The 20,228-nt window shown below is 50.9% G+C and overlaps 8 protein-coding genes across 8 annotated transcripts; 3 read left to right on the forward strand and 5 right to left on the reverse strand.

Moving 5' to 3' along the window:
* Positions 1-926: 926 nt before the first annotated feature.
* Positions 927-3,864, reverse strand: Z518_05596 (uncharacterized protein; the record flags this gene model as incomplete). Its single annotated transcript, XM_013416408.1, has 2 exons — positions 927-2,342; positions 2,392-3,864. 2 exons carry the CDS (start codon positions 3,862-3,864, stop codon positions 927-929), a joined length of 2,889 nt encoding a protein of 962 aa, XP_013271862.1.
* A 2,257-nt stretch (positions 3,865-6,121) lies between these two features.
* Positions 6,122-7,969, reverse strand: Z518_05597 (uncharacterized protein; the record flags this gene model as incomplete). Its single annotated transcript, XM_013416409.1, has 2 exons — positions 6,122-6,435; positions 6,496-7,969. The coding sequence occupies 2 exons, from the start codon at positions 7,967-7,969 to the stop codon at positions 6,122-6,124; spliced, it is 1,788 nt and encodes a 595-aa protein (XP_013271863.1).
* A 562-nt stretch (positions 7,970-8,531) lies between these two features.
* Positions 8,532-10,268, forward strand: Z518_05598 (uncharacterized protein; the record flags this gene model as incomplete). The annotated part of the gene is made up of 1 exon (XM_013416410.1): positions 8,532-10,268. The coding sequence occupies one exon, from the start codon at positions 8,532-8,534 to the stop codon at positions 10,266-10,268; it is 1,737 nt and encodes a 578-aa protein (XP_013271864.1).
* A 144-nt stretch (positions 10,269-10,412) lies between these two features.
* Positions 10,413-11,396, reverse strand: Z518_05599 (uncharacterized protein; the record flags this gene model as incomplete). Its single annotated transcript, XM_013416411.1, has 4 exons — positions 10,413-10,633; positions 10,685-10,915; positions 10,970-11,305; positions 11,363-11,396. The coding sequence occupies 4 exons, from the start codon at positions 11,394-11,396 to the stop codon at positions 10,413-10,415; spliced, it is 822 nt and encodes a 273-aa protein (XP_013271865.1).
* A 518-nt stretch (positions 11,397-11,914) lies between these two features.
* On the forward strand, positions 11,915-13,044 carry Z518_05600 (uncharacterized protein; the record flags this gene model as incomplete). Its single annotated transcript, XM_013416412.1, has 4 exons — positions 11,915-11,981; positions 12,044-12,342; positions 12,409-12,697; positions 12,764-13,044. The coding sequence occupies 4 exons, from the start codon at positions 11,915-11,917 to the stop codon at positions 13,042-13,044; spliced, it is 936 nt and encodes a 311-aa protein (XP_013271866.1).
* A 501-nt stretch (positions 13,045-13,545) lies between these two features.
* Z518_05601 (uncharacterized protein) lies at positions 13,546-15,168 on the reverse strand (the record flags this gene model as incomplete). The annotated part of the gene is made up of 2 exons (XM_013416413.1): positions 13,546-14,605; positions 14,732-15,168. The coding sequence occupies 2 exons, from the start codon at positions 15,166-15,168 to the stop codon at positions 13,546-13,548; spliced, it is 1,497 nt and encodes a 498-aa protein (XP_013271867.1).
* A 1,306-nt stretch (positions 15,169-16,474) lies between these two features.
* Z518_05602 (uncharacterized protein) lies at positions 16,475-16,714 on the forward strand (the record flags this gene model as incomplete). The annotated part of the gene is made up of 1 exon (XM_013416414.1): positions 16,475-16,714. The coding sequence occupies one exon, from the start codon at positions 16,475-16,477 to the stop codon at positions 16,712-16,714; it is 240 nt and encodes a 79-aa protein (XP_013271868.1).
* A 968-nt stretch (positions 16,715-17,682) lies between these two features.
* On the reverse strand, positions 17,683-19,404 carry Z518_05603 (uncharacterized protein; the record flags this gene model as incomplete). Its single annotated transcript, XM_013416415.1, has 7 exons — positions 17,683-18,144; positions 18,205-18,263; positions 18,331-18,389; positions 18,448-18,862; positions 18,927-19,115; positions 19,161-19,258; positions 19,313-19,404. The coding sequence occupies 7 exons, from the start codon at positions 19,402-19,404 to the stop codon at positions 17,683-17,685; spliced, it is 1,374 nt and encodes a 457-aa protein (XP_013271869.1).
* Between the last annotated feature and the right edge of the window lie 824 nt (positions 19,405-20,228).

A 20,228-nucleotide genomic window follows, 5' to 3' on the forward strand; every position in this document is an offset into this window, starting at 1 on the left:
CGGCAGCACGTTTGCGTTTCGCCAATTGATGATACAAGTCATCTTTCCAAACTTTTTATAGAAAGCGCCCTCCGCTAACTTTTCCAAAGTCGAAATATTCGAAAGGTCCTTCAAACCCTGCCTTTTTGGCGGTCGCATTCTTGAGAACATTAACGTGGTGCTTCACGGTATGCTGTAGGAGTTTCTGAGACTCATTTCACAGCCACCGGCGCATGGTTGGAACAAACAAGTGATCATGGGTGAATCTCGTGGGTAGTAATGCGCATATTCCATGGGCGACCGACGAATCCGACAGTGGACCTTTTGGTTTGGAAGGACGGACGAAGTTCCGACAGAAAAGTGATTTGCCAACTATGAGCGAGAACGCACGAAATAGGAGTGTATGGAGGGAACTTGGCACAAGGCACCAACCGCCTGGAGTCTTTTGCATGACTATAGAGAGCCATCTCGGTCGCGTGGATTCTTTACCTCATGGATGTGATCGTAATCGAAGTGAGACGTTGACTATGAACCTGCATAAGAGGCCTGATGCGTTGACAATATCGCTCAGAGTAAATATTCGCTGACATGCTATGCGACGCTAAACAAACCATATCCTGTGACCATTTCGGGTTTCCATTCGAGTTAGATGGTTCCGTCTGAAGAGGGCTGAAACAATGCTCCGGATTTGAAAGTCGTCGACTTTCATTCCTCCATGCCCTCAACTCCCTGCTTGCTTGAAAAGATCCTGCCCGTCAATGTTGTTGCAGCCAAATAGTTCTAATTCGTGCTCTTGAGCAACGAACAACGATGCCCGTCCAAGTTGTATCCTTTTACTCGGCAAGCTAATAAAAGATTGTTTTCATCGCCGTGTCATCCCGATCCATGTCGCTCGTATTCAATGGGTTTCCCTTTCCTTCTTCGAGAATATTGTTTCATCCTGTTTATTATGTCATGGTGACATCGTGATCGGGATCCTCAGCAGGTGCGGTCTCGCCAACGGCAAAGCGCGAGTCTGCTGAAGGTATAGCCGGAGTAGCTGGACTTGCTGTCACTCGCTCTATTAGTTCCGGGGGTAAAAAAGGCAATTCAATTTGCCGATCTGAGTCAGTTCGAGGTAAGTCTGGCCGTAATTGCTGTGCCGCATCGGCTTCGGCCAGTGCCCGCAACACGGCCTCCCGATGGGCCTCTTCTTCCATTCGCGACCTTTCTCGGCTTCGCCCAGCCCTACTACTTCGTCCTGCAGCTTCTCCCTGGCTGAGTGGAGTTGCCGAGTAGCTCCGTGGTGGCGCTAGAAGATTGCTCAATCTGGAGCGACTGTCCACCCGAGATATGTGTGGACTGTTGGATCTTGAAGGATGACGGCTTCCCGACCGACTGCCCGGAATAGTGGACATTATTGCCTCGTGATTTGCATCAAACGCGCTGAACCCAGGTTCTGGTCGGAGATAGGGATGCCGTACATCGCCCGGGTTTCTGAGAGCTGGGCCCGGCATCTGTCTTCTTGGATGCTCTGACGCCAACAAATTCGTGTTTGACCAGCCTGGAAAGTGTCTCATATCGTCAACACCAAAGTAGCTTCTGGGATCATGGGAGTAATGTCCTAATTCGAGAGGTCTGGAACTGCTCTCGCTAAACCCATGCATCGGAACTGGAGAAGGGCCAAAGAGACTGGATGCCGATTCCAAAGTGTGTCTGCGAGATGGAGTGCGGGATGAGCTCCTCGCACGCTCACCATATTCTCCAGCCACATCAAACCCTGGTGGTATTCCTGGACTTCGAGATCGGCGTTCATAGCCTTCCTGTGGGTATAGACTGCTCGAATTCATGAGATTGAGATGTGCCGGTGCCAGCGCGGCGCGACCGTCGTGGGTGAACGGTGCCCCTGGTGTCCACGGGCCCCCTTGTTGAACCTGATCAAACGGCAATAGAGGCATTTCGACATGGTAGCTTGGGAGTTCGTGCAAGCTTCGACGGCGAGGTCGGGATCGGGAAGTGCCGGCAAAGGACAGGCCATGGCGGTGTGGGTTCAACACAGGATCCATGAGGTGATCGTTTCCGTCGATTGTGCCATCATCGGACATGGTATCTGCGCTGGGGCTATCGACTCCGTCGAGCAGACTTTCGTCAATGGCTTCACGACCTTCACGTTGTGCCTCGTCCAGAGCCAGACGCGTCAGATAGTCTCGAAGACGTTGAACGCCTTCTCCGGAAAAGACACAGAATACATCTCGTTGTGGATGAGTGAACTCGGCGGGTGCATCACGACAGAATCGAGTCAAGTCTTCCCGGAGGAATGCTTGAACACCGGTCAATGAGAGGTGTGTCAGTCGAGGGCAGTTGTGAAGCAGCGCGGTAATCCCCTATTATTTTTGTGAGCGGTCACAATTGCGACATGAATGATCGTCATACCTTAAGAGTCAAATTCACGCAGTAACTGAGGTGAACTCGTTCAAGCGACACAAATTGTGAAGGAACACCAATTTTCCCGGTCGGGCTGAACAGAAGGGGACCATGGGCCAGAGCCATTATACTGGAATCGGTCAAATTTTGGCATTTGACCAGACCGATTCTCCGCAACTTGGGTAGTTGTGCTAAATGACGAACACTTGCATCCGTCAATCGAGAACAGCATGCCAGGTCGATATATCTAATTCGATTGCAGGCTTTCACCAGCTGAATGACGGCATTGTCCGTCAAGTTTATGCAATGACCAAGGTGAATGTAATGCAAGTTTTTGGTCAATTTGCAGATGGATGTAACTGCTCGATCTGTGATATGCCTGCATTTCGCCAATACCAGGTTTCTCAATCGCGGCGCCGCCGGAATAATCCTCGCAATCGCCTCGTCTCGAACTTGCTCGCAGGCAGTGAGGTCCAAAATGCGCAGAGCGTCAAAGGATAGTCTTGGAGGAAGGTTGGTGAAAGCCGAATTGTTGATGTCAATGCAATGCGCCAGGCGGAGCTCCCGAAGATGAGACAGATGCGAGAGAAGGGCGGTCACGGATTCCGAAGTGATCGCGTGGCAGCCAGCCAGGTCAATCTCCAATATTGAGCGGCAGCTTTTGGCGACAGCAGTGACGGAAACATCGGTGGCCCGTACCACACCGTTGAGTTTGAGTCGTTTTAGTTGTCGGCAGTGTTCCGCAATCTCCACCAAGGATTCGTCGGTCACGTTGGAGCAGTTGGTAATGTTGAGACCTTGGAGTTTGGCACAGTTTTCCGCCACCACATGCAATGTTCGATCAGTCAGAGCATCCAAATCCGTGACGTCCAATGCCTGCAGTTTCTTACTTCCGTCAACCAGTCCGGCGACACCGAAATCCGTCAAGCTTGAGCAGTTGGTCAGGGTGAGGCGTTCGATGCCTTTGCAATTCATAAACGGCTGAACCGTTCCGTCACTGATCTTGTCTGCGAGGGCCGATAGGTTCAATCTCTTGACCATCTCGTGGTACGGAAAATAGCTCTTGTCTCCTTTCCCCAATGCTTCCACGACGTTCAGTAAATTCGACCATTTATTGCAAAGAGGTCTGTGCCACAGTATCCCAACCGTGTACAAAGCCCAGTGATAGGATACCAACATGCAACTTCGAAGGTCTGCCGTGGTTGTTAATTTGGTGAGAATCGCGATAAGGATTTCGGGAGGTAACTTGGATATCGGGGAGAGGCGGTGGACTTGTTCCAGGTCAACATCATCGTCGCAATCCCGAATGGCTGTGATGGCACCGATTGAGGACTGCGAGTCGTTGGCATGCGCCATAAAATAATCCGTATCTTCATCATCCCCGGGGCCGGGAGAACTATCTGAACTGTCCGAATCGACGGTGACGGTGCTGAGGTTTCGAGTGTGAATAGGTGAGAGTCGGGGTCGAGGTTCGTCCGCCATGTTTCACCGATCAGGCTGCGCCTTGAGAGAAGTCGATCCTGGCAAGTGCGATGATGCGTTCCCAGGTCTAAAGAAGTATCTGGTCTGTGGATGTCACATAGAACCCCAACTCTTTAACAAATGCCTTCAAATGCGAGTGTATGGAATGAGAATATTCATCGCGTGGCGGATGGGCAAACAAGTTGGTTGTGCTCGGCAACCCCGTTGCGGAGCCAGTGCTAAGTGAGTGAAAACAAGGGTGTCGCTAATTCAGGCGGATGAAAATGGTGAAGTAACAAGCGTATCCTCTAGCGAGACGCGATATTCGGGCGCCTAAGGTTGTGGGAGAGGAATCAGTTGATGCTGTGCAGCGTAGATAGTGGTGGGTGAAGTAGAAAGGAGGCCAGGAGATCGGCCGGTGGTGACAAGGAGGTGGCAGTACGGAAACCGAAGCTGTCAAACCCTCTCTGGTCGCTACGGTAGAGTTCTCTCTTAATGCCGTTGTGAATGGGACGGAGAATCCTCCAGCTCTGGCGGAGGATTCGACTGCAGAACAGTCGACCACTTGTTCTGGGAGGTAAGTGAGGCGGAGGGAAAGGTGAGTGAATTAATGAGTCTTCAGGCGCAGGAGCAGGCTGGATGTAATTAAGTCAGAGGGCGACCTCAGATGTACGTACTGCAAGTGGCGGTGGAGTCAGCACCGCGACAGAGCGAGATGTACCTGAGGGTACAACCCTAGAGGGCTACGAGTCACTACAATTTAGGTACTTTGAGGGGTAGTCCTCTGGTTCTTGCCATTCTCATGGGAGAGGCATTGCAGCCAAACGTGCAATGTAGCAGTGGCTCAACTTCAATCCACTCGTGACTTTGTATTTCTCGACTTGAACCCAACCTGATCTCTTGATTCGGCATCTTGGGGCCTGAAGCCCGCGGGAGGATTATGATGGGCCGATCACATTGACCACCTAATATTGTTATTATTGGTACTCTGCCCTTCCATCTCACATCCACAATGCTGTCAAGGCCCAACATCCAGTCTGTCGCTGCAACTGAGCATCCTTTTCCTCTTCCAGGCCGCCTTGGACACCAATCAACCACGCAGAAATGCATATCAAAAGCGGCATGCATAAATCGGGCTGTGACAACTAGTACAGATCACTAGTTCTATCGATACAGAGAAAGGAGTTGGCTACATATTTGATCCATGATTGGACACACAAATTTCAGGTAACAAGAAAGGATGGCGCACTCTGACTAGCGTTTTTGGCCGAATGCATACTCGTTCCCATCTAAACATGTTACTTATCTGTAGCAGGTTCGAAACACAAACTTAAGGACAAAAGTATTCTACGCTGCGCTAGCTGTTACATACCCCCAACTCAAGTCTCCTTGACAACGGTCCAGGCATTCGACCTCGTCGCCTTTGATGTTCATCGACTCCCAGGAGGTAACACACTAAACTTCCGTCCTGCAGATGGGTCTTGCCTTCTTCCTGGATTTAAGAGTCCAACAACTTCATCTTTTGCTGTAAGGCGCTGACGGTTTCCTACCATTGGCAGCCTCTTGTTCACTATCGTCTGCCATGACGTGCTGGGGCCTCCAGCAGCCGGCACCTGCAAACTCCGCGTCGCCGACAAGCTTGCGACGTTTTGGGCCTGTGAAGCAGTTAGGCTCGTCATTGTGCAGCCTTGGCAGCAACCATCAAGCCATGAATAAAAACAATGCTGTCCTAGCTTGTCATCGACAGTGACATTCTATCTTCGGTGGGACTTCGGAGTAAGGCTTTCTCCAAGGGTTGCAGCATCCATAGATCACCATTTCCCCGACATTGTACTTTTGATGCTCTCTCTCTCTTTTTTTTTTGTTTTATTTCCATATCTAGGTCGTCGACATTGCATCTAGTTGCTGATCGTGATCTCGGCCAGATCTCTGTTATGTGGATCGAAAGAAATTCTGGCCGAACCTGATGAAGTACACTCGTCCCTTTCGTTTTTACCTTGGTCAAACATCTTACAGTCGACTTGCTTTGTCATGATACAGATTGTGGTTCGCAAGGCTTGACATTATATAGTAATCCGTAGCCACGGCGCATAAATGGGTGTTCTTTTGGGGAAGAAAAAAATGGCTGTATCGGCTCTCGGAACATAACGGGCATATATTAACGGCGCTGGCTATTGACGAGAATTGGTGGGATATCGTTCTGTTTATATCCAATGATTTAAAGAGGTCACTTTCGACGTCTCAAATGGCCGCTGTCTATCCTTCTTCGCTGATACCCTCACTCCCCCCCTCTTTTGCCGCCCTTGGCCCATTCTCTCAGTACATTTTTTCTGATTTTCCCAGTGCTGGTCTTGGGCAGTTCTGGGACGATCTCGACTTCTCGAGGTACCATGAATCTGCTGATCCCGGGATGGTCACGGGACCATTTGATGATATCTTCGCCCGTCACGTTGGCGTTTGGCTTGACGGTGATGAACGCCTTGGGTCGCTCACCCCAATGGCTGTCACTGACAGCGGCCACACCACATTCAAGAATATCCGGATGTGTCACGAGCATAGACTCGAGTGCAACGGAAGAAATATTTTCGCCGCCTGGTCTCGAGGTCAGAGAATCAACGGTCCCCCCATATGTAGAGGTTGTTCACAACTCACCAGAGATAATAATGTCTTTTGCACGATCCAAAATTTGAATGGCTCCATCTTCATGCCACACAGCCAAATCACCCGAGTGCAAAACGCCGCCTAGAAACAGCTTCCTTGTTGCACCTTCGTCTTTGTAATAACCTCTCGCACAAATGTTTCCGTTGAACACAATCTCACCAATCTCCTTGCCGTTCATTTCAACGTTCACGATCGTACCTTCGGGAACATCTGTCTTGATCACCCTGACCGGCAAAGATGTGGCGAACCCGTGACCTTGTCGAGCCATTTTGGCATATTTATCCTTCACGTTCGGGAAGCTATTCCATTCGGGCAGAACGTATCCCTTGGTGATTGGGCCATATGTCTCGGTCATCCCGTAGACATGTACTGGATGCAGGTTCAGATTCGTCATTTGTTCAAACAGGTGTGCTGTTGGTGGACTTGCCGCCACTGTCACCCTCACTGGGTTGGGGAGTTTGACCGCATTGGAATCAGCGCACAGTAACGTATTCACCGTTGGTGCGGCGCAGTAATGTGTGATTCCTTCATCCTTCAGCAAGCGCCATATTTCAGGGTAGTCGATCTTGCGCAGGCAATAATGTGTCCCTCTCGCAGCTGTCACAGCCCATGGAAACGTCCAGCCCATGGCGTGGAACATGGGAAGCGTCCATAAATACTTGCAACGTTCACCATCGTGATAAGCGAGTCCAGATTCAATGACATTGCCCAATGCCCCTAGGTAGGAGCCTCGATGGGTATATTCGACGCCTTTGGGACGAGCGGTGGTGCCAGATGTGTATGCTAGGGCATTCACGGCGAGTTCGTCGGGTGCCTGTGCTTCAAGACCATTCCAGCCGTGAGAGCCTCGGGTGTGGTCGTACCGGAGGCCTTCAAGAACGGCCTCGTCGAATGGCCCGCACAATTGGCCCTCCATAGCATCCGTGTCTGTGTCGATGATCAGAGGCACATTGGGATGCATTTGTTTGTAGTCGTCGAGAAGAGGAAGGAACTCGGCATCGACCACAATGGCATCGGCATCGGCATGGTCGAAAATGTACGCTATATCATCCTTTTTAAGCCGATAATTGATGGCAATGTTGATGGCACCAGCTCCGCCGATCCCATAGACAGCCTCGAGGAAGGCCGGGGTGTTGGTGCACAGTATTCCCACTCTTTTGTACCCTTTCTTCCTGAGGTAGTATGCGAATCCTCTCGCACGATCAGCGAACTCAATGTATGTGCGACGGAGGATCTTGTTGTTAGCGGTACGGTGGTAGATGGCCGGCGCATTTGGCTCGATGGCCGCGGCGCGGGGAAGAAAGAATGTGGGGGAGAGCGTATGGTTATTGAACCACGATGAGGTGCCAACTTTATGGTGGTCGATGCTGAGATTGTCGATTGGTTTGTTCTGAGAGGTCGTGCCGGGACCGGAGGAGAGGAAGTGTGCTGCCAAACCGGACAGGCGAGATTTGGCGGAAGACATGCCAGGCGTAGAGGTTGTGGTCGTTGCTCAAAGGCCGAACTATAATGACATAACGAGAAGAGAAAGACGGGGAAGTGCTCAGGGCATCAGTATCCAAGCTGTAAAAGAAGGATACAGATATTGGCTTTCAACCCACTAGAGCATAACATTGGATAGAGATGGAGAACTTCCACAGTCCGAGGTTCCTGCAGTCCGGGGTAACGCATCTCTGAAACCCTGGTCTCTGATCCGTTGGACGACCCAGGATTCGCTTCCGAAGCCGGCAGGGCTTCGGTTCGTGGATTAGGTTCCGAGGTTACGAGGCTCTTTCGGTCGCGTCTCGGGAATAGGGCCACCTCAACCCTTCTCGGCATCTTGAACCTCACCGATTTTGCTTGATACAGCAACATTTCATTGCCCTTGAAACCGCCGGAAGATATCCGCACCTCGAGTTTACAAATAATCTGTGAACAGATAAGGGACGCGTTTCCTCACGCGATCGCGTGATTAGAGACGCCAATCTGACCAATGGGCCTCAAACGACTCTACATGTTCTTCTTGTTTCTCTCCAGCTGAACACAGCATGTCGATATGCCCTGACAACTCGACCGAATGTCTTCTCCGTGCCCTCCTCAATGACAATTCCACCCAAGCCCTGCTCCGGGAAATTCTCGACTCCACCAACAGGTTCAATTGGGATCCTCTGAATTTCGCCTTCACTGCTGCGATTGGTGCGTTGGCCCTTCTGATCGCCTGTGTCACAGTATTCCAGGGCCTTCTGGCCGCTGGACCTGGTCGAATCAAGGCGAGTAAAGTGGCCATTGGGCCTTTCGCCGAGAGATCCCAGTCACGGTTTGATTTCACCGAACTTGGTCTGCGAACTCTTGCCTTTGTTCCTTCCATCAATGGCATGAACCAGATCCATCGAATCGAGCGAGACTTTCGTAATCACCCTTGTTGCAGCAAATATGACCCGGCTGTGGGGAGAAGTGAGTCCGGGGCGTCTTGGCTCCGACTTCTGATCGAACTGGGCGTTTCGGATCCCAATTTGTGGTCTCATGTCGGTCGACAAACAGACAATTTACCGACCGATATATCTGCGGCCCCGGCGGCAGGCTCGGTCAGCTTTCTTGCTCATTTAGCTGCCGTCGCTGATGATGATTGTATCATTGAGCGTCGTCCTGGCAGTCGATTCGTTACTGTGATTGGGAAGTCTTCCCAGCTTACTTTCCGGGATCACCCTGTTCTGGGCTCCGTTGCGATGTATGAGACGTATCGAGAAAGTCCGAAGTACCGCGGAAGTCATCCCACGAAGAAGGTTCAATTTGAGCTCAGCGGCCCGCATAGTATCGGCTACACGGAGACGGCCAATATGATCGATCTCTCTCATGGCCTGTTGAAATGCCGCTATCTTGGTTGTGCAGTCTCTGACGGCTCCGTGCAACTGAGCTTTGGATTCTTCCTTCAGAAGCTGACCTCGCATTGCAAACACGGGCATCTGAATAGCAATCTCTCATCTGTGCTTTTTGGTGGCCGGGGCTCACATGGTGCTCGATTTACAGTGGGATACATCTATTCCATACTGTTCTTTACTTCTGTTCCTTCGCTGGTGAGAGCTTTTCCGTCAACCCTTCTCGGCCTTCAAACTGCCATGACACAGCTTAGCACCTTGGTCTCGACATGGAGTACAACTTCCGATGAAGCCATCTCCGGTCTGGAAAATGTGGTGAAAAGATTTGGTGGATCATTTCTCCCTGCCCCAAGGGCTGCCTATCCCTTCTACATCATTGGCGCACGGGCTCGACACCATTCAAGCACTTCATGGCTTGAAGATCCACCCGGTGCAGGCTGGTGTACGAACAAGATCCAGAGCGACTTTCGAAAAGGCCAGCATGATCTTGTTTATGGTACAGAGATCATTGATCTTTGTTGCGATTGGTTAGCGGAGCTCAAACAAAGGGGGAAGAGCTTGAAACAGCTTCTGGTCGAGGACACCACGAAAGTCAAAGAGAAGCTTCTGACAGCGATATACCTTGTCGACGATTGGATTCGGGGCCATAGCAGGAATGAATGTATATGTGCGGCGTTGTTTTTGATCATGGACGTTGAGGCTGATCTTGGGATTCATCCACCACAGAGGGTCGCTGATGACTCCCAGTCAAATCATACTACGACAGAGCTTGAACCGACCGAGCTAAATGATCTCCAGGTGATACTGGTATATCGCGCTGTTATGTTCGGGGCTTTACTCGAGCTGAGTGCAGATACCAGCTGTCTTGTCGACAAATCTTTCTTGGATTCGATTGTCAAGGTACTCTAGTCCGTGAATCTCGAGCTATGTGCGGTGGTGGTCGGCCATATTCCAAGTAGCAACTCCCTCGGCTTCAGCAACACATGTCACCGACTTGCCAGATAAACACAGTCTGATGATTTTGAAATCTCATCCAACCAGCGACCGATCTTTTTACGCATACCCCAAGGTCCAGAAGGTCTCGATGTTTTTGCCAGTGTCTTCATCAACATATGGCGGTGGTTGACTTAACGTTACATTTTCACCATGAATCTCAGCAATTTGTCCGGTCAGAGAGGGATTAGACACCAGCTGTTGGACTCCTCTTGTGAGCGTCGACATCGGCGTGAGTATCATCGGTTTGAATAGGTCTTTACTTGGGGCAATATTGGTTTCTTCAATTGAACGTTAATCGCCATGACCGGATATTCTGGGTCTGAACGTACCTAGCACAGCCGGTGCCAAAGCGTTGATCTGAATTCCTTCCTGTGCCAGTGGCCGGGCGAGCGATCTGACGAGTCCAACGACACCAAATTTGGAGGCGGCATAAATTGGTGCCACAGGGAAAGGGTACAGACCGGCATTCGACGCGGTACAGATGATTGTGCCTTTGGAAGCAGTTGCGGCATCACCCGTTGCCGCGTTTTTCTTAACGTAATGGATACCCAATTTGACCGCTATTCGTCACCATCAGCAACGACGCCACCGACCCGAGAGTGGCTTTTCCTCACTGTATATCGTCCCCGTCAAGTTCACGTTCAGGGTACGCAGGATCGGTTCGGACGGCTTCTCCTCGTCCATGATGAGTTTGCCTTCCCTCGAAATGCCAGCGTTGGCCATGACCACGTCAATTCGACCTTGTTCTTGATAAATCTGCTCGAACATAGCCGCCAGTTCATCCCATTTCGAAATATCGGCTTTCTTGAACGAAAAGCTCGCCGCAGGAAATTCGGTCGATAATGCCTGTACAATACTTGCTCCCTCGTTGTTGACGTCCAGTATGGATACGTGTGCTCCCTGTCCTGCAAATGATCGAGTAATACCTAGACCGATCCCAGAAGCGCCGCCTATAGAACTTTCAGTCATCTGGAAGGAGAGTCATGACCAGATTCCCAAGCGCATACCGGTCACCACAACGCTTTTCTTGCCAACGGCCATGATTGGTATTCTTCAATCGACGACAGTATTGATATGAATGCAATACTGTCGAAAGGGCGTTATTTCTCAATCTTCTCGCAAGCCTGTCTGAATGGTTACCTTACTTCCTGAATGTATCGACTTGAAGACAACGTCCGGGGAACTTCTTTCCAAGCCTCTGGACGCTGTACCGACTTTTCTCGGAATTGCCCCACGTCGTGACAGCCATTTTCCAGGTGGGGCCTGGGGATTTCCACAGCCTCGACACCTTTTTGGCCCCTTGGCCCCCACGAAGCTGGTTCATCAATTGCAGAATCCCCCCTCCCTCGGATCTGGCACATCCACTTTTCGCAGCCATGTGTTTTGTGCGAGTCCACCAGATTCCGTCGCGTGGAGTTCAAATCCAATTTATACCACCACAAAGGCCATTGTGCTTGGGTGGCCTGGTCCATTGAGAACAGGCCGTCAGATCCCGGACTCTGAGTGTTAACCTCAAAGGACATTGGATGCTAGCCTCTTCTCTGACCAAACCAGAAGGAATGGCGGAGATCATCGTTGACCAGGCGACTCTCGACTCCGTGAAGGGCAAGGTGGTGGTTCTTGCGGGTAAGGCCGCTCAATCTTCAAATCATTCGAGCAGCAGTTTAACCCTTTTTCCACCGTTACAGGCGGCGCTCAAGGTATTGGGGCCGCAACAGTTGGGCTATTCTATGAATCTGGAGCTCACGTCTTTTTCGGTGACTGGGATGAAACCAAGGGCACAAAACATGCAGAGGAACTTCGCGCTTCGGTATCGTCGTCGGGGAGCGTGACGTATCTCAAAGTCAACGTACGCGAATATCAATCCCTTCTCTCGCTGTTTGATGCGGCGTACAATAAGCACGGCCAAATCGACATGGCCATCTGCTGCGCCGCGGTGACAGAACGGCCTGGATACTGGGAACCAGACAAGCTGAACCTGGAAAGCGTGAGGGAGGCGAGTGACTTTTGACATTCTAGATCTCCTCGCCGCCTTACTGATTGAACCAACTAGACCCCGACCGGCATCACGGACGTGATCGACATCAACCTGAATGGCACGATATACTTTGCTCGCCTCGCGGTCGCGTTTCTCAAGGAGAGGCACACAGTGGATCCGAACCCAAGCAGCCCAGAATCCATTCTGTCGTCAAAGTGCATCACGCTCGTCTCCTCCGTTGCCGGCTTCAAGGAATCCCCCGGTCTCTTCGCTTATTCGGCAGCCAAGCACGGCGTGATGGGGTTGATGCGAGCCTTGCGCCCATTCCTTCCGCCTGTTTACGGGTTGAGGGTCAATGCCATTTGTACGCTTTCCCCTCCCCATCTTTTTTCCATGCCTTCGCGATCACGCCTCTAATCACCATCACCAGGCCCCTGGGCAACCGACACTCAGCTCCTCTCTGGCGTACGGACCGCCTGGGTGAAGAACCTGATGCCGATGAACACACCTGGTGATGTCGCGCGATATATAATCCAAGTCACCGCGGAGCCATCGACGCACGGAAAAGCACTGTTCGTGACTGGCGGTAACGCTGTGGATATCGAGGAGGGAATCAATCGCACTGAGCCCCAGTGGTTGGGGGAGAAGAATAGCAAAGATCTCAACGCCGGTCAAGTGATTTTGGGGTTGGTGAGTGGTTTTCCATTTTAATCAGGTTCAGCTTCACATTCAGATTCAGATGGGGTTGTGATGTGTCATTGGATTACCCATCTGACTTTTCGTTGTAGGGCATGGACTGGGGACATAACAAGTCATGAGAGGCGGGGGATATGTCGATCCGATATCCGTATCCAGAACGACACTTTCAACTTCGCTTAGAGGTCAAAGACCGAGTTACTCGGATGGAGGACTCCGTTTTCTAATTTATCATACACACGCCACCACTTCTATATGCTATATACCAAATATGCATCAGCTATGAGAAAAATTCACACCCTGCCTCCTCGAAACTGGTCGTGTATGAAAAATAAAAGATATATCTATGTACAATGCCGCCCTCTAAAATGTTTGAATATTCCAGGACCTCATCGCGCCATCTATATGCTTCTATCTCATCTATCGGTTTTCCAAGGATTTCGCCAAAGGCATTGTGCCTTTTTTTTGGGGGGGGGGGTTTCGGTGCATCATAACAAAAGCTTCTACGAAGTTGATTTATTTCTCCTCGTCGATTCTCGATTCCACGAGGGCTATAGGAACAGCATTTGACGCTGGAGCAGGAGCCGGAGCTGGTCCACTGGTGGCTTCGGCGAGATTCTTCTTGCGCAAGTCCCAGCCGCCGCTCCAACCGATCCAGCCTTCCTCATAAGGTCCGCGGGCAATGCAGATGAGGAACGTCAATCCGACCAGCGCAACACTCAAGCTGCCGCTGGCCATCCAGCCGCCGCGCTCGTAGAGCTTGGCACCAGCGCTGGTCCCTGTCAGCTGGCCCGTGAAGGTCATGAGCATGAAGGCGGTGTTGACCCTGTTGCGGCCGTTGGGTTCGATGGCGTGGATGGCGCTGCGATTGGCAACCTGTGTAATCTGCAAACCCATGTCCAGCGTGAAAGCTTGGATGATGGGCCCCGCAACAGTGTGGGGACCGGTGTATGTGCCGATGACGATGCCCACGAGATTCGCGAAGCAGCCCATCATGCAGCTGAAGAGCGGCGCAAAGGGTTGGATCAAGTACTTGGCGTACAAGGGGCCGAGCAAGATGCCGGCGATGCCAATCAGGGCGAACAGCCCAATGATCACGGGTGGATAGTTGTATGGCGGATCCGCGAGCAGGAAGGTCAACGTCGTCCAGTAGCTTGTGAAGGCAGCGGAGATGCAGAAACTCACCAGTCCGGCTTGTACCAGGACGGCGTGCTTCTTGTACAGAAAGATGATGCCGCCGATCATCTTGAAGTAGTTGAGTCCATCTGGGTTGGAAGATGGATAGTCGGGCATGAACAGCCACAGCGCGCAGAGAATCATGTACTGCAAGGCCAGGGCGATCCAGTAGATATTGCGCCAGGAGGTGAAGTTCGTGACGACGCCGGATAGGATACGCGCAATCACGATACCGAGCAAGTTGCCGGACGTGGTAATGCTAAGAGCCAATGCGCGTTGATTTGGTGGAGCTAGCTCCGAGACCAGCGGCAGCATCACTTGTGGGATGACGGTGGTGACGGCGCAGACGTAGGAGATGGCGCAAAAGGCTGCGAATGAAGGGGTGATGCAAAGGCCGATCCTGTAGAAGCCAATCGGTGAGCATTTGATCCAAAAAAAAAAAAAAAAGGATTATTAATTCGGCGCTCGGAAATAGGGGATAGAGCGGGATGAAGATATGATGATCCCATTTTGGGGGAGGGCTTACCACATGGTCGCGGTGAAGAAAATGAGCACCAGTGTCAGTGGGCGTCGTTTGAGTAGGTCTCCCAGAGGACATACCAACAGTAGGCCCGTCGCATAGCCGGCCTGCATCAAAGTCGGAATGCGTGAAACCGTCACGTACGGCACATCGAAGTCGTGGGCCAGGATATTTAATATGGGATGGTTGTAGTAGAGATTGCCTACGGTGAAGGCGCCCGCGAAAGCGAAAAGGACATTATGCCATATGGAAAATGTTGGTGGTGTGTTTGGATTGTAGCGGCACCACGGCGGCATCCATGTCACGATGTCGACGACTTTTTTCCATTTGGATATCTGTGTGGGGAGAGTGTGTTTCTGGTTGTCGTCGAGAGCTTCGACATCATGTTCACCATCAGTGGTGACCCATGCTGGTGCTTGATCGACCGTTTTCTGGTCCAGCATGCCCGGATAGATGGTTTTCTCGGAGAACGAGTGACCGTGAGTGATGCTGGGGAGGAATGGAAATAAGAAGCCCAATTCTCGGTAATTCTCGGGTTTCCTTTCCTGTTCTAGCAGGTGAGCAGAGCCGCTCTAACGTGGCCCTAGCTCCCCCTAGCTCGTCACGGCCCACCTTTGATTCGCCCAAATTTCGGGCGCTAGAGGCGCACTCGGAGCAGATTCTGATTGGCTAACACTATGTGGGCCCATAGTTGACAACTTCAGCAGCCTCATTTCAAAGTTGTCCTCAGGTGCTGCAGCACACGCACATCGAAGACAACCTTCAACCCATGCGGCCTCCCGTGTGCCTCTTGTAATGGTCCAAGGTGTAAAGAACGCACATTCACCGGTTTCCAACCTGCCAAAATGTCTCGACTCACTATCGCATCATCGATTTGCGGCGAACGCTACAAACGGGATATGTTATCTGCTCCGGCTCGTCCTCTTCGAACACGACGAGAAGATATGACATACGCTCCTCGCTAAGAACTAGCTGTGTGCTGTGAGCGAGATGGGATAAACGTTGGCACTACGTGTTTTGCGTTAGAATAAGGTTTGCTCTTCACAGGACAAGCCAAAGGATGCAAAAGTGAGGATGAGGAGTCGAAATCCGAAGAGATGATCCGTCACGCCGCCATTCGCATTCAGATATATCGCGGTGACTTTTGGGAAATGACAATTGAGCTTCACAGAAAGTATGGTGATGTTGTCCGAGTCGCTCCGAATGCTGTCAGCATCACAGTCGAATCCTTCTTTACTACACAAAATATGGCGTGGCACCTGGCTATCTAACGTCCCGTGACCTTAACCCTTTCAATGGCAAGAATAACGGACTACGAGCCACAGATTGATAACATCATAAAACGACTGGTCGAGCGTCTTGGGAGCAAATACTCTTCAGACTCTTGATCAGCCACAAGTTTGTGATATTGAGGAATGGGTATATTTCTGTAAATCGCCTCGAACTTTCACTTTCAACCGTACTAACCTCTTATGCGGTCTCAGTCGACGCCGTCGTGACCAGCCTCGTCGCAAGCAGCGATACTACGGCCATCTCTATCTGAGCAGTTCTTTACTATCTCTTGACGAATCCAGCCGCATGCCAAACGCTTACGCCAAGAGATTGACCAGGCAGGTCTTTCTGATGACCCTATCGGCTGGACCAACTCTCAAAATTTGCGTACTTGAGTGATTGTGTCAAGGAGTCATCCCGCACGCACACCGCCGCGAGCGTACCGCTGGACACATCACCAGATTACGCACTGCCAAAATGTCAAGAGTACCAAATGGAACAATCGTAGGGATAAATGCCAGTCAATACGTTCTTCATCCCAAGGCCTTTGGCGGGAAGGTTGACCAGTGTATATCGGAGAAGCAACTGCAACGACCAGGCGAAGACACCGATTTGTTCGAAGAAAGAACGAAGAAGGCGAAGCGAGCAGATATGACATTTTCGATACGGATTGAGAACTTGTCTAGGCAAGGACGTCGGTTTGGCCGAGACAAATAAGACTATTCCGACATCGCCTAAGTATGTCGATATTTCGTTGTTGGAGACGAGGAAAGAGTGAAAACTCCAGAATGCATGGTCTGTACGACGAGATGGTTTCGAGGTTCAATTGAAGACAAGGTCTTGGAAGGTTACGCAATCAAACAAGAATTCGAATTGCGTTGCAATTTCTCGATGCATTTTCCCATTCGCCCAGTTTTCAAATCGGACTGAGACTGCTTGGTTTGAGATGTCCTATGATCGTTTGAACTCAGCTGGATACTTTTCATGTCCTGCTCGTCGTGGATCATGACGGCAGATTTGAGGTCATTGTGCATTGTGATTATGCGCCTGACTTTAGTTCCGACGTTGATGCCCATTTTGAGTTGACTGTTCTTGTCTGCTTGAATCGGGAAGAATAACGATGCATGCTTAGATATTGTGTCCCTGAGGATGGCCTTCCGGTTATTGTAGGGGCTGACAAGTCGTGCGAGTGGATATCGATAACTATGGAGCGACTTGCTAAAAAGTATCCGCCTCTAATAAGAATGTTCAAGATTTGCTCTTCTTCCTGTTCGGTGTGCACCGAAGGCCATGAATGAACGGTCGGCCTGATGCTTTGGATATCATCGCGTTTGCAGCTCTGGACTGATGCTGCAATTCTAACATCCTGGATATCACAATATACGTATGGCACAAATGGTTTGGAACATTCTATATCGTCCTTGACCGTGTGGGGATGTCATATACCCTGCACTGCATGACAAAGCCGATTTGTGGAAAGGGATAACCTCTGGCAACGAATGCTTATCTGGATTGTGCAACCGATTGCATTGCTGCATACGCCAACGGTTGTCTGACTCTGTTGGAACGTCCACTACCCACAGTTGCATACTAGAACGCCAAATACGCTCTACCAAACTCTTGCGGTTCCGCTTACGCTCGACATATCTCCTGCAGCTCAGGCTGCCGTCGTCGTGGTTGAGATCTTATTGGCAGACTGAATCAAATCCCATTGGATATGAGGACCCTGGAATGTCTTTCCGACTGTGAACCAGCAAAGAATAATCTGCGCGAAGAGTCCGACGATAATGGGGCTTGTATAGTTCATCGCTGCCACCGAGACGGGCAGGTGAGGTGGGAAGCAAATCATTGTACCCAAGACTATGATCCATAACATGGAGAACCCGTTGCAGAAGTATCCCGGTTTTGAGATATCGTGGCGGAAGGCTCTTGCTTCTGCCATTGAAGAGCACGATCGCTTGCGGAACGGCGTATGTGATGTTGAGGAAAAGGACGGCGGCAGTGACGATCGAATTAAATGCGGTTGTCGACGCCAGGAAGAGCAAACCGTAGCAGCAGCAGAAGAGGAAGGCCGCGATTGTCGTGCGGACAGGGAAGCCAAACCGGGCATCGACCTTGGAGAAGTAATGCGAGAATGGTACGCCGCCCTGCGTGGAAACGTGTTGGTACCGAGGGATGAATCAAGTCCTGGACGGTGAGACACTTACGTCGCGAGCAAATGCCCAAGCGATTCGTCCGGATGTCACCCATTGGGATGAGATTGCCACTGTGAACGACGGATTAGTCAGAGCCTCGAGTGAATGGCCGGTCGAGTCGAGTCGATGGTGACTTACGGATATAGATCGCGACAATCCATATGATGACGAATGCGGTGGCTGCCTTGCTCCCCGTGCTAGACCCAGCCGTTAGCATTCGTTTGTTGATCGTTTCAAATCAGAGAGGAAACTCACGCCTGATAAACAATCTCCAGACTCGGCAAAGAAGAGCTGATGACAGCATCGAGGTCGTTCATGCAGAACATCAGCACCAAGAACAGAGACAGTGTGGTTAAAAGTCCAATGAACATGGTTCCGCTCATGACTTGTGGCACTCTCCGTCCGGGCTGTGCCATCTCTTCGCTGATGTGGATGACTCCGTCAGTACCGCCAAAGGCATACATGGCGTTTGTCACACCAAGGAGCCAGGCAGTGCCGTCGCTCCATCCACTGGTTCCAAGACGATCTTGGACAATCCACGATGCCGGCTGAGTCTGCTGCCGTGTTGCAAGGGTGATGATGAACGCCAATAGGACTCCAAGAATGGACAAGAAGAGCGTTGCTTGGACCGTGACTGAAATTTTGCTAGGTGCGAAGAAGAGCGGGAGGACTGTGCGTGGAGAAAAGAGATCTGGTCAGCGAGAACTGCCGAAGGGGTGGAGGAGGGGACTCACTGGTGATGAAGGCAACCGCAACAAAAGCCAGCCAGACATGGTATGATTGAATTTCGTAAGAAGGATGGAAGAGACGTGCCACCCAACAGACAGAAACGGCGGCCAGGGAAAGTCCCGAGGACGTGACAATCCACCAAGCGAGTATTGACATCCACCCGATAACGAAAGCAGCGAAGCGTTTCGTCTTCTCTGGAGCAAGAATGTAGCAAAAGTGGTATTGTCCTCCGGACTCACTAAGGCCCAGTGTGATGATGAATTGCGCGGCGAATGCAACGATGAGACCGAAGATGACGACCTGTGAGCCGCCATAGATGAGATTCTGACCGAAGTTGCTCTGTACCGCGCCGTTGGTCACTCGTGTTATAGAGTCTGTCATCAGCACTTACCAAATATCCAACCCAGGAGTTGGTGATGGAGAAGGCCAGTCCCAGGGCAGAGATTCATTTGAACTGGGGTTGCATTGCAGTCTCGTGGTCATATGCTCGAAGAATAACCTCGTCAAGGTCTTCGATGCTTTTCATAGACCCAATACGAACAAGCTCATCCTCAGGGAGGTCGGCCGTACTTTTAGTATCAAACTTCTGCTTGATGATATCTCTAGTTGCGTCTGCCATGTTGTCAACTCGTGCAAGCAAAAGATGATGTGATCAGTCATGGAATTTGTAGATTGAAGCATAACAATATCAAAGAGATAGATGCTTTGTTTATACACCTCCTCGGTATCAGTCTTCCCAGCATCTCGACAAGGTAGACAGATCCGGCATTCCAGAGATAAGACTCTCTTCTTTTCGACAAGCGATCATAGTGTTGTCTCTGAGTTTCGAATTTGAGATATAAGGGAATGATAGAGCTGGAAAATTACCCAAACAGGCTGGGTCCTCCATTGGCTGCCAGAGGAACGATGATATTGGTCCCACCATTATCTTCAACTACCAATGGGAAATGAAGCCTTGCATACGCGCTCTCCTGATATACGATCAGCTGGCTATACGGCTCATGTGATCCAGCTGGACTCTTCAGCCGTTGAAGTTGGATATGGCAAGGCTACTCACGAGAGGTCCACCGTAAGTCGAGTAGTGATGATCTCTGGCCGAGAACAATGCTACGCACAATCCATCCGTATAGTCTGGGGGGAAAGAACCCATGAGTATCGACACGTTCTAAATGAAGGCTGCGTTCTCCTGCTGGTATCGAAGTGTATGTCAAGTGCAGGGATTTTAAGGAGTCAAGCTAGGTGGTGTTAGGTCTGCGAAGAAAGGGTAGGCCGAATATCCTCATGTGGAAATTCCACTTGGACGGCTT

Source organism: Rhinocladiella mackenziei, assembly GCF_000835555.1.
Source record: "Rhinocladiella mackenziei CBS 650.93 unplaced genomic scaffold supercont1.4, whole genome shotgun sequence".
Taxonomy (NCBI): domain Eukaryota; kingdom Fungi; phylum Ascomycota; class Eurotiomycetes; order Chaetothyriales; family Herpotrichiellaceae; genus Rhinocladiella; species Rhinocladiella mackenziei.